The 19,517-nt window shown below is 34.7% G+C and overlaps 1 protein-coding gene across 1 annotated transcript in view; it reads left to right on the forward strand.

Annotated features, from left to right (window-relative positions):
* DNAH8 (dynein axonemal heavy chain 8) overlaps positions 1 to 18,601 on the forward strand; it is a 111,263-nt gene extending 92,662 nt beyond the window's left edge. The window contains exons 82-93 of the mRNA XM_079298932.1: positions 448 to 650; positions 1,566 to 1,639; positions 3,880 to 4,032; positions 6,457 to 6,612; positions 7,530 to 7,646; positions 8,823 to 8,924; positions 9,297 to 9,457; positions 13,906 to 14,062; positions 14,585 to 14,737; positions 14,827 to 15,016; positions 17,442 to 17,563; positions 18,016 to 18,601. Coding sequence (XP_079155058.1) covers positions 448 to 650; positions 1,566 to 1,639; positions 3,880 to 4,032; positions 6,457 to 6,612; positions 7,530 to 7,646; positions 8,823 to 8,924; positions 9,297 to 9,457; positions 13,906 to 14,062; positions 14,585 to 14,737; positions 14,827 to 15,016; positions 17,442 to 17,563; positions 18,016 to 18,303 — 1,876 coding nt within the window. The 3' untranslated portion in view covers positions 18,304 to 18,601. The remainder of the gene's footprint in view (positions 1 to 447; positions 651 to 1,565; positions 1,640 to 3,879; positions 4,033 to 6,456; positions 6,613 to 7,529; positions 7,647 to 8,822; positions 8,925 to 9,296; positions 9,458 to 13,905; positions 14,063 to 14,584; positions 14,738 to 14,826; positions 15,017 to 17,441; positions 17,564 to 18,015) is intronic.
* Positions 18,602 to 19,517: the final 916 nt, after the last annotated feature.

Here is a 19,517-nt window from a genome sequence, read left to right on the forward strand (position 1 = left end):
TAGTTGCTTGTTTGTTTTTCCATGGGAAAAACACCCATCACGAACAGAAATGCAATCCAGTGCAAAAGAATTGAGTTTGTACCCTAAAAGGCTAACAGACCAAATGAATCACCCGCAGAGTTTTACTAAAGGTCTAAAACAATCTTCACTTTTCTCTCTTTGTGTTCTCAAATACAAAAATTCTGTTAAAAACCAAGAATGTCTCAACCTAATGAAGGTGCCTAGAACAGTAAATTTCAATGCAAGCAGCTAAGGCAAAACTGTAAGCAACTGGAAAACATTATAAGTAGAGGGAAGACCATCAGCTCTGCCTGATGGCATATGTATACATACATATTATGATTTTTAAAAATCCCTCTATTTGATAAAAATAGAATTTCTAATTTGAGTGTGATCTTGGAGGAAGAGGCAGTGGATTTATATCTTTGTATGTGTTTTAATTTCTAGGTCTTGGTGTCCAGACCGAACACTTTCCCAAGCCAGGAAATATATTGCAAGTTCCTTGCATGAGAAATACACAGAGCCAGTTATTTTGAATTTAAGAAAAACTTGGGAAGAAAGTGACATGCGAACACCTCTCATCTGTTTCTTGTCTATGGGATCAGACCCAACTGATCAGATTAATTCCTTGTCTAGGAAGCTTAATTTGGGTATGAAAGTAATTATTCATTGTCATATGTTAAGAGACAGAGGGGCAGTGTAAGTCATTTCAGAGAGATTTCTTTTTCTGAGGAGTATTTCTTAAGTTCTCTTGCACTACTGTTTGTTCCTGAAACATCACTTTTGAGATAAAATAATATTTTAAATAGAAGACACTATGCTAAGAACAATTCTGTGTAAAGTTGGACAGAAATTCAAGTACTTTTTTAATAAATTGCTCTCATTCTTCACAGTGATGACAGCTTCTAAAATCCCTATCTTGTAAAGCAATTAATTCTTCTTTTAAAATTCTGTTATGGTGACAATAATATTTTCTTCTTATAACTCTTTACTGCATGTAACTTAAAAATCAGTCATTACTTAGAAGATTACTTTGTAACAAAAAATAGCTACAAGATCTACATTTGTGTATTCTGGACTTTATTTCTTCATTACATGGAATTTTTGAAAAAGCATGAATACAAACTGAGTTGGGAGTAGATCCCAGATATTTGTGACATTAGTCACATTAGTATGTTCATAAATGCAGTTTTACATCTTCACATTGTGTTTATGTACACTTTGAGAAAATAAATCTCACATTTGAAATGCTCTGGCGTTGTTAAAATTCAGCACAAATTCACATTTCACAGTCAACATTAGTCACAGTTTTTAACTTTTGTAAGTATTGTGTATGTGTATTTCAATGTTTTTATACAAAATGTCAGTGTTTAGAACATTTATACATAATAGCATACTATGATGGTGCAGGGATTTTGCTTTCATAAGTATATATTTTTGCATTAAATTTATTTAATTGTGCTGCATTGATACCTGGGTTTTGGACTGCATTGAAATTCTTACTTTTTCTCAATAATGTAAACTCATTAATCTTAGATTATAATCATGTATCTTGTATGTTATAGAATGTAGGACCATCTCAATGGGACAAGGACAAGAGGTTCATGCACGCAAACTCCTGGAGGTGTCAATGGAACAGGTAGGGAAAAAAAACATTACAATATGAGTTGATTGTCTGTTTTGTTGTTCTTTTACACCCCTTCAGCATGCAGTCTGTAGTATTTTCCTTTTTCATCTTACTATCAAGCATATCTCAGGGTCACCATGTCTTTTTGAATACTGAGTTTAAAAACATTTCTCTGGCATATATATGTGAGAGTGGAGTGCAAGCCAATACTGCTGGCAGCAGTGCTACACATTCCTTACTTATCACTATAATATTAACAAAGAGTAAAAGGACATTGGGGCTTGATCCTGTCCTGCAGATCTCACCTCTTTATTGGCTTTTTTTTTTTCCCCCCCTCCCATATAAGAGATAACTGGATCTTGTATAGCTTCTACTAAATAAAATGGTGAGGGCACACGTAGCTTAAAGTTGTAGATAGAGAAGGATGTGCTTGCTCCTGATACTGTTTCACTTTTTCCTTACTACTCTGCTAGTGACAGGACATTTTACTCACCAGCATTTGGTGTCTCTTCTTTGCTTCTTTAATTGTCATTTCTTTGGCTTTGAGTCCCAAGCATGTCTAAGAATTTCTAAACAATAGATAAGAATTTTTATTTGAATGTTGTAGTGTATTTTGTTAAGGCAGATGATATACCCCAACAGTAAAACCATTAAAAACCTAAGTAGCAGCTACAGAGAATAGTAACTGAAACCTCAAATACAATATAAAAGTTGTAGTGCAAAGGTGGTACCTTCTGGTCAGCTGGACACTTCAGGGAGTTGTGGACAGTCTTGTAATTGAAGACATACAGCCAAAGTTTCCTGCAAACTCAAAATATGGGGAATCATTCACTTACCTGTATTTTGGAGGGCTAGAATATCTCCACTAATAGAGAGCAGAACATGAGTATTGGCATACAGATGTGTACCAATCTGGAAAAAGAGAAAAAAGAAATCTCTTTATAGCAGATGACAATTTATATTATATGTAAGTGCACACATACATCTGGCATTTCTTTGTATGTCCAGAATGGTCACTGTCAAATCCCAGTTCATTGCAATGGTGAAAACTGGAGCATCCCTTCCTTTCTTTTGCCCTTGATTTGAAGCACAAGGACTCTCAAAACAGCACTCCAGTAGAGCTACCAGTAACAATTTCTGAAATACATGCCTTAGTGCTGAAGGGAGGAACATGTGAACATCAGATTTGAAATTGCAAAACAGAATTAGTGAACATGAAGACAAATACCTATTTGGTTTTTGGTACCTCTGGCCAAGAGCATATAATGCGATTAGAACTGCTGTGCTGTGTTACAAGAGGATAATTTTCAAAAACTAAGTCTGATCATCTGGAAATGTACCAAATTGATTGAAGTTCTCCCTCAAAAAAGTTGATCCCCATAAAAGAAGAAAAAATAACTATCTTTATTTAATCTTCTTTTTTAATATCCATCAATTCACCATAAATATTTCAATTATATTTTTTCACCAAGTTACTGATGTCTTTTTAAATGAGCTAAAACAAAATTGCTAAAATGAAATTACAAGCTCTAATGAAATCCACTGTCCATCACTGTTTAGATCTGATTAAATAATGTCCCATTTTAATATCAGGCTTCTAATTCATCAGGCTTCTAAAGTGATGCTAAAAAAGCTGATTGAATTTAGATTCATAAGCAGAAGTTTGGAGAAATAATAATCCAACTAGAGCTTTCATGCAATTTGAGAGATGAATAAGATCAAAACAAGTGGAGGTTGAATTTCATGCAAATGCCTTTATTGCAGATAAAATAATTGGAGCTAGAAACTTTTAGAGTCTTATTACCACCTCTTTATGCTTACTTTAGATTACGTTATTAACAAATCAGTTTTGAAAAATATGTATCCCTAAAATTTCAGCTGTTACTTTTCCACTTGCATTCTTTTGGATCTGAGGACAGAATTGCTTATCACTGGTATTTTGCTGGGAAAGTACAGGAACTTCTTTTTGCCACTAGATAGCACTGATTCTTTACTTACAATATTGAGTCTGGTTATATTGTTTTCATTGAGAACAAGAGAATGCTGAAGTAACTTTTGCACTGTCTTATCCTATTTGCTTTATCTGTGCCAATATCCTATAATATCAAAAGATAATATATATTCAGGAACAGAACAAAAATTAAAAAAAATATATGGAAAACCACATTTTATTCTTATATGGACAGTTAGTTTTGGCGTTATTAATATCTTGTTCAAAATTTTATATGGTAATAGTTGATATCCTTCTTTAGGGAGGCTGGCTGTTGCTTCAGAATTGTCACCTTGGACTGGAATTCATGGATGAATTACTGGAGACACTTGTTACTGCTGACATCCAAAATGACACATTTCGAGTTTGGATAACTACTGAACAACATCTTAAATTCCCAATTACACTGCTACAGGTTTGTTCAAATATTTAATTCAGGTACTTAATGAAAATTAATCAGATTAATCATATAAATGACAGTGGAAAAAATGGAGGGAAAAACCCCAAAACCCAAGAAAAAAATTAGTCTTGTGTTACAATGTAAATATAATTTTAAACAGGAAGGTTTACCAGTAACTGGAAGTTCTCGATGATGCATTATGTATGTGAGTCCACACTAAATCTGTACACAGAAGCACTTAAATAAAAATTATTTGGCTTGTATCCCGTTTTGCCCAACCAGATGCCTTGTGGACAGATTAATTCCCCCAAAAGTTCTTCCAGAGAGAGATTCCAGATTCCCCTATAACAAATAAATTAAGTTTAAATGGGACAGCACACACATGGATAGTACATCTTAGAGAACACCATCTACCCAATTTCTTTGGCTGAACCATAAATGGCTGTTCTGTAGATCTCAAGGATATGCTTTTTTGTCAGAACCAGGAAAATTGCCTAAACTCTTACAAAGTACACTTAAGTCACTGATGATGGTCCCCAGCACTCTCACAGTGGGACATAATGCTACTTAATATCTACTGTAATAGCTGTATGTTGACATTTCTGTGTTCCCTTTTCTCTAAAAAAGCAGTGGAAATTTCCTTAGTAGTTCCCATTTTTTTCTGAATAAAAATAGATGCCTCACCTGATATCCAGGACGTGGAGGGGAGAAGGAGTGTAGAGACAACCTTCAGTAAGAATTGTGTCACCATGGTCTGTGTATGGAAAGCAAGCTAGGGCCTCCTGTGTTCTCTCAACAGAACATGACATCATGCAAGGGGTTTATCAATAGTGTGGTATATGGACATACACTTTGCTAAAAGCGGGAAAGGAGAACTCAGAAGGTTGCTAGATGAATCTTCACTGCATTTATCTCAATGTGATCTCCCCCTATATGGTGTCACGTTACCTGTTAAACTGTTAACATATTCAGGGATTCCAGAACAAGAATAATTTACAAACCAAAGCCCCTTCTCGAAAGAAAAGAGAACAATTTGCTTTTCTCTTTTTAATATAGAATATTAATCAAAAACTGAGCAGGATATCCTTTGAAATGTGAAAACATTGATTTTTCAAGTGTTCCAATTCAGTCTAAACGTAAAAGGACACATGGCTGCCTGTCCTTTACTGTCCTTTCTGTGCAAGCTACCATGTTACCCAAGCTAGACAGACAAGTACTTACAGTTGGAGCAAAAAAAAAACAAAACAAACCTTTATTTTTATTTGGGTTCCTTCAGCATTTTTAATTGTCTTGAGCAACAGAGATACTGGTTGGGCCAGTCTGTGTTCTGAAGTAATAAATTGTTCCCTGAGCATTATCCAGCACTGGAATGCAATAGCCCATAGGTGTAAGTAGTAACAATATTCTCTGATGTGAAAACCTGTGCTTACTAGCACTTTTCCAAATAATTTGCAGCTATGGTTTGAAAACTGAAATTGTGTAGCCACTCTTCCCATTTGGCAATTTGCATGAAACTAAGGGGCTGAACTCTAACGAGCTATGGCAATTTACTACCATAAATATGGAGTCAATGCTTGCTGATCACAGTGCTCAGGGATATTCTCTGGTGAATCTAATTTGCTGCTGTAGGCAGCCACAGAGTCCACAGCAGCCACTGTGAACACAAAGATCTGATCTGAGGAGGAGTGAAATTTCTTTGTATTTACTGTGAAATTCTGGGAAGACAAATACAATTCTGTTCTTGTCATTTATACTGGATGCTTCTCTTTCATCATTCAGTCATTGAAGCAGGGATACAAAAGCCTTCTTAAAAGCATGGTGACTGCTTTTATGTCATTGAAGAAAATTTTTAGTTCCACGGCCAAGTGTCAGTGATGGTTTTGACCAACAGAAATTAAAGGTCTATGTTTGAAATCCTTTATGACTGCAGAAGAGAAGGCTTTGGGAAGACCTTATTGCAGCCTTGCAGTACTTGAAGAGGCCCATAGGAAGGATGAGGAAAGACATTTTAGTCTGGCCTGTTGCACCAGGACAAGGGATTCTGATTTTAAACTGAAGAAAGTTTTATTTAGATTAGATATAGGAAATGAGTTTTTACAATGAAGGTGGTGAGGCACTGGAACAGGTGGGACTGAGAAAATGTGGTGGATAATCCATCCCTGGAAACACTCAAGGTCAAGTTGGACAGGACTCTGAGCAAACTGATCTATTTCAAAATGTCACTGATCATGGCAGAGGTGTTGAACTAGATAGTCTTTCAAAATCCTTTCCAACTAAAACTATTATTCTGTGTACTCCTTTTATGCAGTACATATCAACTTTATTTCTATAAAGCTTCAGTTATTTACATTTTATTTATAACTAGAAATGTCATTTTCATATGTTGCTATTTTTGCTTCAGTAAACAAATACAATTCCTTAATATTTTTCTTGTGACAGATTGCTATAAAGTTCACAAATGAACCTCCACAAGGTATACGTGCCGGACTGAAAAGAACATTTTCTGGAATTAGTCAGGATCTTTTAAATGCTAGCAACCTGCCTATGTGGAAACCTTTGCTTTACACTGTAGCTTTTCTGCATTCTACTGTTCAGGTATTTCTTAAAGGGTTTGCAAACAGTGGTATAATATATGGGGTCACTCTAATAGAGGTTCCTGAAAAAGCACATTCTGACATTTGTCGTAATGCAGGACTAAAGCTTTAATTTCTGTTATCTGTATTTCAAGATTCATTATTATCTCTCTTTTTCTTAATAGCTTTTAAACAATTCTCATATGATGGGCATTTAGAATTTGTTTTTTCTCATCTAACTTCAGCTGATAGAAAGTTAGTCATAGAGTATATGGGAAAAATTCTCTCTGCAGGTCAATAGAAATAGATAAGCACGCTGAAACAGAAAACTAAGTTATCTGTTGGTTGCTTTCATAGTTGGCTATTTTTCTGTTAATACAAATGTTATCACTTTATTTCCAAATAGGCATGCAATAATATATTTGAATAATGTAATGGTGGCAACCTTAAAATATAGTTATGAATTTTGAAAAAATGAACAGTAAAAAACATATTGAAACAATAAGATGAAAGTGCCAACATAGAACTCTTTGGAAAACTGAGCAAAAATATAGGAGCATGAAAATTTGAAACTATCATTAGTCAAACGTATATGTAAAAAGAAGAGAAAAACTGTGCCTGCTAAATTACTTAATTACTTAGTATAAAAACCTCATTATCCACAGAGAAGTGAGGCACTGCAAACCTGTGAATTACAAATTGATTAGTAAAGTTGTTAATAAATTATTTTGTTGCTTTTTCTATAAATATTTATCCCTCATGGTATAACTTAGCTGTATTATTGATGTGTATGAGGCATACAGTGATTTCTTAGGCTCTCTTTTCCAGTTCAATTCTTTACTCTAATTCTTTACTGGTATTGTCATTACTGAAATTTATTAAGGAAAAAAAACTATAAGTTGTTTCATAAATGTCTTTGGTTTCAATTTTATTCCTAAGGAGCGACGCAAGTTTGGACCTTTGGGTTGGAATATTCCCTATGAATTTAACTCAGCAGACTTTACAGCCAGTGTTCAGTTTATACAAAATCACCTAAAAAAAATTGACATCAGGAAGGTGAATACTAAAATCTTTATGTAGTACATTTTAATGCTTTGTATGGCAGCAGCAATTGTTTTATCCTCATGTTTATCATAATTTACTCATTGCTATTCATTTAGTGCCACTTCCAATGATCAAAGCTTGAGGCTCTCTGCAAGAAAATCCAGCTGAAGTATTTTGTGTGCATGTAAGATACATGCAAGCATGTATTTGTTAAGAAGCTTAAAATTTGCTTTTCTTTTTCACTACTAAATTCAAAATTAACAAGTTCATATGTTATCTGTTTTGGAAAAGGAGCTGAAATATTGAGTTTGACAGAGCCAATCAAACTTCTCCTACATCTACCATTTTATCTTCTACTAATTAGCAGGGAATAGGGAATTCCTTACGAAGCAGCGCTCAGCCAAGAGAGAAAGATGAGAAATAAGGAGAAGGGGTGGGGAGGATGGAAATGGGGGGGGGGAGGGGGGGTAAGAAGAGGGGCAATGTCATCTGTTAGTGATTTCAGGTTAAACAAGTAACAATGAAATGTATTTTATATATATCATATATATTTTTTATATATTATGAGATTTTACTTCTAGAGATCAAGGCATATGAGGAGTGGCTGAGGGAGCTGGAGCTTTCTCCAGTTTATCTTGGAGAAAAGGAGGCTCAGGGGTGACATTGTCACTCTACACCTCCCAAAAGGAGGCTATAGCCAGGTGGGGATCAGCCTCTCTTCCCAGGCAACCAGCAACATGACAAGAAGACACAGCCTCAGGCTCTGCCAGGGGAGGCTCAGGATGGACATTAGGAAGATTTTTTTTTTGTGGAAAGAGTTGCTAAACACTGGAATGGACAGCCCAGGAAGGCTGGGGAGTCACTGTGCCTGTAGATGTTCAAGAAACAACTGGACATGGCTCTTATTGCCATTGTTGGTGTTTGGTCAAAGATTGGACACAATGATCTTAAAGATCTTTTCCAACATAAATGATCCTGTGACTCTATATTTATAACAGGATCAAGCTCAACTCTTCTATAAAATCACAGAGTTGAGCTCAGTAAATACATGAGAAATAAAGTATTATTGTCATATGATTTTTATCAGTTGACGTTTCAGAATATTATGAGTTTCAGATTATATTTAAACTAAAATCTTCTTCTTGCAAATAATAACAACAGCTTCTCATGTACTTTGCTTGTACCCAGGGGATATCGTGGAACACGGTACGCTACATGATTGGAGAAGTACAGTACGGAGGCCGAGTCACAGATGACTATGATAAACGTCTTCTTAATTGCTTTGCAAGGGTAGGAGACCTTGGAAATACAGTTATTTGTCATTTTTATTGGCAGCTGCAATACAGAAATGAGAAAGCCTTCTTTCTGCTGAATATGCACTTTACTATTTTATAAGATTTTTTGAAGTAAAATGAATTTTTCAAAACATTCTTTGGCAGTGTGGATCTTCCCCTTGGTTCCTCTTTGGTGAGGAGCAGAAGCTTCAAAAGACTTAGCTGGAAGTCAAACTTAGGAAACATAATTCTTAATGATTTACAGTTGTATTAAAGTAAAATTAGATGCAGTTGCATCTAATCCTCCAAGAGAGAAAGTGAGATTAAAAAACCAGCTAAGTAGCAAAATAATTGTTGTCTTTCTTTTTTCCCCATGGATTTTTCCCAGGTATGGTTTAATGAAAATATGTTTGACAGTGCTTTCTGCTTTTACACTGGGTATAAAATTCCAGTTTGCAAAACCCTGGAACAGTACTTTGACTACATCCAGTTACTTCCTGCCATGGACAGCCCAGAGGTGTTTGGTCTCCATCCCAATGCTGATATTACGTAAGTAGGTCTCAACATATTGAAAATGGAGAACGTTTCTATTAGTATTTGGAAACAAATCCCTATCAAATGTTTAAGTAAACTATATTTTTCATTGGAAACCTGGGATTCATGTGATTTTTGTGTTGAAGTAGAACAATTCCTGTGCATGTACATTGTTAGAAAAGCAGTATCTTCAGCTACATTTTACATGTCCTTTTAAAGCAGTTAAAACTCTCACTACTTACTCCTCATGATTTTACATTTTTTAATTGAAAGCATTATGAAACTTTTATATGAACATAAGTGATTCTAAACAGTTCAACTAGAGAAAGTTTCTAGCATTTGCCTTCTGTTTCAAGCACTTTATTTTTCTGTGCACACTTGCTAAATGATTCTCTGGATTGTCAATTAGTTTACAAGCATTCCTTTGGATGCAACTACAAACTTATGTTGCAATCAGTCCAACCATTTCCGTTATTTAAAAGAGGCTTTTCAACTGCACCAAGTACTAGCTCCATCTAAAATTTTATCTTTGACTGATTTCACTCTTTCATTCCAAATAATCTGTGCAACAGCTTGCCCTTTATTTCTTTCTAATATTATATGACTTGTGAGAGGATATGAACATCATCATATATTTTTCACTGAAGTTAGTAATTATTCTTCCATGAAATACTGCATTTTCAGATGCAGTTTGTCCACATTCCACACAAATTGTTTCTTCACATAGCTATTTTTCTACTTTTAAATAAAACAAACGTTATTCAAATGAAGAGCTGCTGTGAAAACGTAAGGTCATCTAATATTTTTGGATGAAGCAATAATTTCCCACAATTTTTCAGTCTCACTTTGAGAGGCTGATGCCATGTAAGGAGGCTGTATTCTAAGCATGCTGTGAGAAGAGCACACAGTTTTATTGTCAGCTCTGCTGAGCACATACCGCTGTTAATATATGCTTGTGAAGAAAAGAATCTAAGAGCAGATTCTGTTCCAAGTCATTCTCTGATACTTGCAAGACCTCCTTTCCAGAAATGATTAAAGAAGAACGAAGAGCCAAGATTTAACAGAGAACTAAACAAAGTCTTGAAGAGAGACATGCTGTAGATCCAAAATTAGGCTTGTAGGAGAGCTAATTTATAGGAGGAAACTTGAGACTAGCACTGTTGGGAGGGACATTTAGTGAATAGGAAAAGCTCTCTGGTTTCTGTTCAGTGCTCAGTTTTTCTTCCACTTGGTACCTACGCATATTCCTGCTAATTTAGCCTTATTTTTTTTTTTCCCTGTAGATTTTGCCTTGTAGGTATTTCTTTAGAGTTTGGGGGAAAAGCTCAACAGTTTAATGCTTTTTTCCATGTCTTATCACAGTGTGTTATAAGCAATGATGCACGGCTGCTGTGTCTGAATTTCATCTTTGACGCACAGAACAAATGGATTAGCATCCCATACAATATGAAAAGGTCTATTCAAATTCTCCTTATAATATCTTATCAAGTCATCTCAGAGTATGCAGAAGGCTAACTGCTGAAATTGAATCCCCGAGAGAGCCAAGACCTCTCCATGTTACTATTACTGAGGACAAGAAAAATCTTATTTCTCACTAATTTACTATGGCAGTTTTACAATTCAGCCAAAAGCTCAGTCTCAGGTTCCAATTGTAAGGCTTCAATGAATTTAGTGCTTCCATTTAGGATTAACACCTGAAGTCATTGAGAATGATTTTAACTTGCTGTATGAATCACAGGCTCTGCAAAAGCCACATAGTTAACAGGTATCTGAGCAGGAAAGGAATACGCTGACAATCTTCTGCCAAAAGCCCTTCCCAATTGGCTCCCTACTGAAGCCTTAAATGTAGCTCAATTTTTGTTAAGCTATTGCAAGCTGATGAATGTAAGGTTTTGAACACTGTGCTGCAAGAGATATTGCTGTTTTCTAAACAAAGCTGAGGCAATGGTTCTGTCACATGCATTTTTTCTTAGTTTTCGCTTCCAGTATGAAAAATCCCTGATGGCACATATTCCAGCTATCAAATAATGATAGTATGTTACATCCAAACTCTTGAGAAAATACTCTTGATAATGCTTTTTGAAGTAAATAAAAACCCAAGAAGATTAATTTTCTTTTTTCTTCTTATGACACAATTCACTTTACAGTACTGCTTTGGGGAAAAACAATTTATAAATAGGCATCGGGTGCCTCATCTTACATACTTTTAGGCAACACTGATACTGTAAACGAGATTCATTTAGTGTTGCTGTAGCTCCCTTTTTGGTTACTCTAGACTTCCTTAACAGTAATAGAGAAAAATAGATCCTTGTGAAGTGCAATTTCTCTCATCACAAAGCAGACATCTAAAATACATGAGCTGAATTGGGCAATCTAGACAAAAAGCTGTTATGCAGACCTCTGCACATAAATATGTACATGTGATGAGGGTCAACCCTTCAAGTGCAACTGGTTCTGTTCTCAAGAACACGTTGCTTCCTCTATTTTTGCCATCTTTCTATCATCATTGTTTGCATTTGTACTTCATTTTATTTGCCATCTAAAGGAAAGTGAGGCTTTCCAAAGACTAGAAAAATTTTGTTGCAGAGTGGTTTTTATATTGAATATGTCCCAGTGGTATGTAAATGAAATTTCTTCTGGGTATTTTAATCTCACTTCCACACTGGAAAGTTTTTAATTATGTAAGGATCAAGATACATATTTTCGTCTTTTCTCTTTTTATTTACAAAAATAGTCTCATTCAAACAGTAATTTTTATTTATACAAGATTCACATAATTTGTCCTCTTCAGAAGGATCCTAGCTTGTATCATTGAAGAAAGGAATATCACTAACCTTTGATTCTGTTCCTTCAATACTATTTTTCAGAAGATGTCCTGTCATTTTCCCCAAAGCTTGCATACTGCCTTCTCTTAAATTAAAATTGTTTATATATATATGTTTTAGATTTTGAATGACCATTTTAAAAATTCTGTAATGTATTATAATTTATTTGAAGTAATAATCAAGGAACTCATACCTTCTACATAAAATAGTCTGACAGCAGAATCAGAAGAATGTTGCTTACAGTATGAACAGAAGGTTCATATCTCTCTAATCATTACTTGTTAAATCAGCAAGACACAGAGTAAAGGTTACAACCACCAATATGTCATCCAAATTACCAATGAAACCATGAGTCCCAGAGAAATTTTATCTTTTCTGCCCACACATGGTCTTGAATAAATCTTTCATTCTTTAATAGGGCCATAAATTGAAAAAAAGCTTGAGAGTTTTGAGTCTAAAGTCAAGGGTTATGAAAAACCTTGAAAGCCCCTACCATTCCTACTTTTAGAAGCAGAAATTATCCTCTGAGAAGCAAGCTCCCAGTATTATTCCCAGTAGAATTACTTCTATTTTTCGGATTCATAGTCTTTATAATTGCATTCACCATATTTTTTTTGCTGAAATACTGTAGTATCTTGCTTCTCTAGTACTGTATCCAAGGTGCTTTAGGAGTTCACACATTTTAACTTTGGTTTCATATCATATAATTATGTATGACAAAGTAATAGAAGATGGGTGTCATATGAAAGTAGAAAAGGAAAGCTGACATGCTTTGAATCCATATAAATGTGTGTCCTACATCACTCATTGATGTCTGTTCCTTGTGTAGCTGATTCCATAAGGTAAAAGCAGGTATTGCTGATACTTCAGTACTTCAAGCTTTCTTCCTTATTTCTTCTCATAGCTCTATGCCACTGGATAGCACTGTAACAAAAATACTCCTATAATTCTTCTGTTGAAGGACTGATGTGGTCTACCATCTTTCATTATCCAGTGCACACAAATTTAATTCACATTTTTGTATTGACTCGGAACATTAATTTACATTAGCACTGCCCATGCTTCACTATGGAATAGAAGATTTCTACCTGAGTGCTGTAAATCAGCAGCCCTTGTCACTAATCCTGCAATATCTCAAAGCAAAATGAATTTACTGATTATTAAAGGGGCAGCTTGCAGAGTTGTACCTCCACCTTTTCCTGCTTCTGTATTACAGTTTTAAGAAGTAATTAAATGAGGTAAATATTATTCCTTATTACAAAACTTTTTTTGCTTCTTCTCAACAAATAACTCTTTAGAAGATCTTAATCAGGAGTATTCCATTTCCTTCCCTTTCCTCAGAATCCCTAGTATGGTAGGTTTTTCACCTCACAATCTAAGCTTGCAGCTCTCCTTCTTATCCCTGAATCAGAAACACAGCAAGTGTATGACAGGGAAGAGGGAAGTTCATATTCTTTAAAACTGTGGTAAACCAAACCTTCATGATCAGTGTATAATGGTTGGAGCAGGATGCAAAGGAAAACTTTTTTGTGCAAGTTTTGATTTGACTTCATGGCACACTGTTTTTTTGTGTGTTCTATAAAAGTTATAATTAACTGTTAAAAAATTCTGTGTAACTTATATTTCTCATCCTCTCAGATACCAGAAAAATACATCAGCTGATGTTCTGGATACTATTACCAACATTCAGCCCAAAGAAAGTGGTGGAGGATCTGGAGAAACTCGTGAAGCAGTTGTTTATCGTACAGCTGAAGACATGCTGGAGAAACTTCCTCCAGATTACATACCTCATGAGGCAAGCTAATCTCAGTCCTGTTTTACTGTTCTCTCTGTTGAGTTGTCACACTACACATTCCAAAAAAGAAACACTGAATTGTACAAAAGATCATATAAATAGCAACAGATTCAAGTAAGGAACCAACACCATTATTGAATTCACCAGCATGAATTGGAATGAAGATTTTTTTATCTCAAATCAAGACATCCAATAATTGGCCATGGAGATATGTTAGGGAGAGTATGCTTGGACTTCCAAAGCTACTTGTGAAAACAGAAAATAATCAGTCTTGACATTTTGTGATAGAAGTCTCCTGGGTGGTCTGGGTGAAGTCCTGTTCTAGCAAAATAATGAGTAATTGTGTACTGTCATACAAAAAATGAAAACTGCAGCAGTTTTAAGGAGATAAATGTTAGTTGAACAATACACAAATCCAATATTTACTTCCATGAACACATAGAAAGTTAATATGTTGCATACTAAAATGACATTTCAACAATTTAGACTTAACTAAATTCCTTCTGTGCTTTTATAATTTAGGTAAAGGCTCGTTTAGTTAAAATGGGAGCACTCAACTCTATGAATATTTTTCTTCGCCAAGAAATTGACCGCATGCAGAAGGTGATCACAGTTGTCCGCACCAGTCTGAACGACCTGAAACTCGCCATAGAAGGAACTATTGTTATGAGTGAGGCAAGTAAATACTTCTTCTACATATGGAATACTGTGCTTTAAACTGCTAAATTGATTTATGTACTTTGAATATTACTTAATTCTTTCAGAATTTAAGGGATGCTCTTGACAACATGTATGATGCTCGAATCCCTCAAGTATGGAGAAGAGTATCGTGGGAGTCTTCCACGCTTGGCTTCTGGTTTACTGAACTTTTGGAGAGAAATGCTCAATTATCTAATTGGATATTTCAAGGAAGACCAAAGGTGTTTTGGATAACTGGATTCTTTAACCCACAAGGTAAGATTACTGAAAAGACTTGAGTAGTAATGTACTGAACAGTAATTTAATGGTTATATTGCCAGAGTGTGCCACAGAAGCCAAGATGAAAAATGCTGGAAAGGTCCCTTTCAACCCCAACCATTATATGTGATTCTATAGTTCTCCGATCTTTTAGTCTGATCCAAAAAACCAGTTTATATATTACAAGAAGGAAAACATAGGGTTAATAAATAAAATAATTTATCTTGCCAACATATTTTAGCATGATATTATACAACTTCTAAAAAAAGTACACTTAATGATAATTATACAGCTTTTAAAGAAAATACTGTTTTTCTCTGTTTTGAAACTGTTTAACTCATTCCAAACTGTAAATTGCCAGTGTGGAAGAGCTTTAATCTAGAGCAAGATATTATAGTAGCAACAAAATGACTTCTTACAGTAAGAGCAATCACTCACTAGAACAACTAGAACAACCTCATCGGGGACATGGTAGAGTCCCCATTTCTGTAGGTTTTCAAGATCTAATTGGACAGTGCTAGATAATCTCATCTAGTCTTTCCTTTCCCATGAAAGGTTGGACCAGGTGAACTTCCCATGTCTCCTCCAATGTGGGCTGTTATGTGATTCTGTGAATGTGCAATTGTACCAGATTTATAGCAGTTATTTGTCTTTCACAGAGAATCATCAAAATGTAGTTTTACTGTGTATCCATTTCACAGGTAATTTAATGAACAGTTTCTTCAAATGCACCATAGATATGCTGTGAAGTACAAGTAAACATTATCTACCATTATCTGTTATAGCTTGATATTTTTACCATTCAGAGGAAAGAAGAAAAAAACCCAAATTTTAACCATTTCCATGAGTAAAAAACCTTATTACCTTACGAGGTGTGTGTTCCTAGAAGAATCTCCTTCAGCCTACACAACTACCCATACAAAATTCTCATAAGAAACCTCTGTGTAACAGCTATGAGGTTTTGTTTTTTGCTTTTTTAAAATTAGAATTAACCTCTGGAATTCTTGAATTTTATATGAGCTACCTTTGCTTTGTGATGCTTCTGTTCTTACTCTACTGCCAGAACTGTAAAAAGTTCTAATACCAACATCTATTTTAGAGTAGCTTTCAGAAACAGCTGAGGTGCCTGGAGTACATCCAATTTAATATTAAAAGATGGTATTGAGATGCCAGTATAAACACCACTCCATTTATATCCTAAATGGCACAGCTGAAAAGCATGCTGATCTCTGGTGATTCAAGAGCAGCACTCACAGTGGTATAAAATAAGATAATGGATCACATTCTTTTGGCAAACGAAAATATTTAGCCTAATAGGCAACAAACCTGAGATACAGATGATCTTGAACTTTATTATTGCTTCAACCTCTGTATTAAAAAAAAAGCCCCAAAATAGTCTTGCAGATAGAGAGAGGTTTGCTAAGTGCAAAATGTATGCTGTGGGTAGGGGTGAGGTGAGTGTATTTGTAATATCACACTGTATTTGTAATATTGCTCACCAGGAAATTCACTATTAAGGTTGCAGTTCTCTATGTTAACTTCTCTTTCTTTGTCTTGATCTCTATGACTCTCAGTTACAAGCAGTTATTAATCTCATATCTTAAAATAGCAGATATTGGGCTTTTGATAACTTTATTGTTATCTTCTGACACACACAGAAACAACCAGGTATTTGGTACTAGTATTTCTGTTGCTTTTTCCTTTATAACACATTTAAACCTATTTGCTGCTCAGTCATCTGTGCTTAATCTATTCAGCCTTTTGCATCTCAAATACTACTAATTTCAAACTTCTGTAAAGTCCATTCAAAAGTCAAAAAATCACCAAACTTGCCATTCAGTTGTCATCTTCTACCCTAATTTCTGCCTGACACCCTTTTTCCCCCTAACAAAATATGCATTTTTCATACTTCATAGGCACTGCATTGACTAGATTCCCCACATTCACATAGTTATTTTACTATCCTATCAGATACATATTTTCTGTTTTCCATCAATGAAATTCATTCTACTTCTTTCATTTAAAACACCCCCACCTTTTAGCTAAGTTGTCTTTACATAAACATCTGCTCACACTGTAGACAACTTGTTTGCCTTGAAGTTCTTTCTTGAAAAACACCTTTATCATGGATCCTGTAGTAGATTGCCTTATGATAATTTATAAGTCAGTGTCCTGACCAAATATTTCTTAATAGAGTAATTTAACAGAAGAAAAAAAAAGTCCATACCATTTAAAAATATTTTTCTTAGTGTAATACATGCTTATGCCACTTTCGTTGCTTGTTCCTGTTTTGGACCCAAATTCCCTTTTTCAATACAACTCTGATTATCTGTCAGTTCAGTTCAGAACCATGCTAATAACTGAGAAAGATTTTATTTTATCATGTGATATAAATACTAAATACCTGGTTTAATTTCTCAAGGATTCCTGACAGCAATGAAACAAGAAGCAACTCGAGCACATAAAGACTGGGCTTTAGATAAAGTTGCAGTACATAATGACGTGCTAAAGCTAACCAAAGAAGAAATCATATTACCTCCTTCTGTATGTATGATATGCATTTCAGTATTAACTTTGGTATTTAGTTTATATTATGCATCATCGAGTAATTTTGGATTGATAGAGGAAGAGGTTACTACTGTCCTCACCTTAATGTTTTTGCTCACGACAGAAGCTAAATACTAAGCATGAAGATTTTAATTAAGTAAGAAAAATATTTAGTTAAAAGAACTGTTTCATTGTACCACCTGTTAATTTTTGGGATTTATAGTAAACTTTATGTGAAACTTTGTAGCATATAGATTTTATTAAACAACTTTTGTTGCCCTCCATTTCAGTAGCATTATCTTCTGAAAAAGGATTATTGTTTAAAATAAAATAGTTTGAAGATATTCAACGTCAGATATTTTTTACTATAAAACATATACTTCTTTTAATGATTTAAGAAAATTACTATGCTTCATATGTTGTGACATATCTGCTTACTCCTCACACAGGAAGGAGTCTATATCTATGGGCTCTACTTGGAGGGTGCAGGCTGGGACAAACGAAGAAGCATACTTGTTGAGTCTACACCAAAGATCCTTTTTGTCCAGCTGCCTGTGCTCCACATGTATGCTGTTGATTCAACCAGACCTAGGGATTCCAAGCTTTATGTTTGTCCTCTTTACAAGAAGCCCAAGAGGACAGATTTGAACTTTATTACAGAGGTATTTTTAAAGACAGGAAAGTCTCCAGACCACTGGATTCTGAGAGGAGTGGCTCTTCTCTGTGACATCAAGTAACCTGCTTTTCCTACTGTGGCAGAAGAGAAATACGTGGCACACCTAACAAATTAAATGTGTAATTCCTCCACTGCTCTTTATTTGGAGGCTACTAATGGAGTCATTATACTAAAAACTGCATTTCAGTCTTGGCTAACTGATTTTTTTCTCTGCTTTCAGGAAATTCAGTTTGCCTTGGCTGTTGGTTGATAATTTTAAAATAAATCTTTCCAAATAAGTTCATTGCTTGTAGTCTTTGAAGTATGCATTATAATACTTTAAAAGGATATTTGCTTTAATAATGTCAAATAAAAGGTTATTAAACCTTAAAAAAAAAAGAAAAACTGCTTTTTTACATTCTTTCACATGTACAACTTTTAGCTTGTGTTTCAGTGACATATGATGACAATTAAATTTAAAATCTCCTAGATACAAATTTAAATTCCTAGTTCTGCATGATACACACCTGTGAGTATGCAGGGAAATATATGACAGAAAAATATATTTGATCTATATTTTTTGCTTGGGCTTTTTTAGAACTCACTTGTTCTTGTTAAATTATCTAGATTAAGCAAAACTACACCAGAAATGTTTGTGTCTGGAATATCTGAGAGAGATCAATATGGATTTTGTCAAGTTTAGCTATGTGGGAACAGAAATAGGAAAGTTCAACCACTAAATATGGATTTTTTTTTTTTAATTAGAGAAGCAGATTATTTACAAGTATAATTATTTTTTCTGCATTTACTTGTAGCTCTAAAGTGTGGGTTGCAATCCTTGAAATGATTCTCACAGCATTATTCTGTGATGATACTAAGGAATATCCTAACTATGAGTTTTCCAGATATAATTATTATTAAACTAATTCTATTTAATAAATACTAAACAAGATAAGCAGTCTAAACTATCTCTTTAATAATCTCCAAAATGTTTCTTCCTTCAGAACCTTTATTTTGCACAGTTTTTCATTTGCACCCCAATACTGTTTTTCCTTTTGCCATTCAAGAGTGTTCAAATGCATCTGCTGTGGCAAAGTGCAGCTATTACTTGACAAAGTCCTGGGCATCTGTTTAGATGATAAAAGGCCCTTCTTCCTGCTGGAGTCCTATGGCTTTCCTATAGAGGTCACCATCCCAGGATATCCTCTTGCAGAAAGTCTGTGGCATACAGGAAATAATAATACACAGACACAACATTATGAGCAGATTTTAAAAAAAGTGACATCTCCAAACGCA

Source organism: Erithacus rubecula (genome assembly GCF_903797595.1).
Source record: "Erithacus rubecula genome assembly, chromosome: 2".
NCBI classification, from domain to species: Eukaryota; Metazoa; Chordata; class Aves; order Passeriformes; family Muscicapidae; genus Erithacus; species Erithacus rubecula.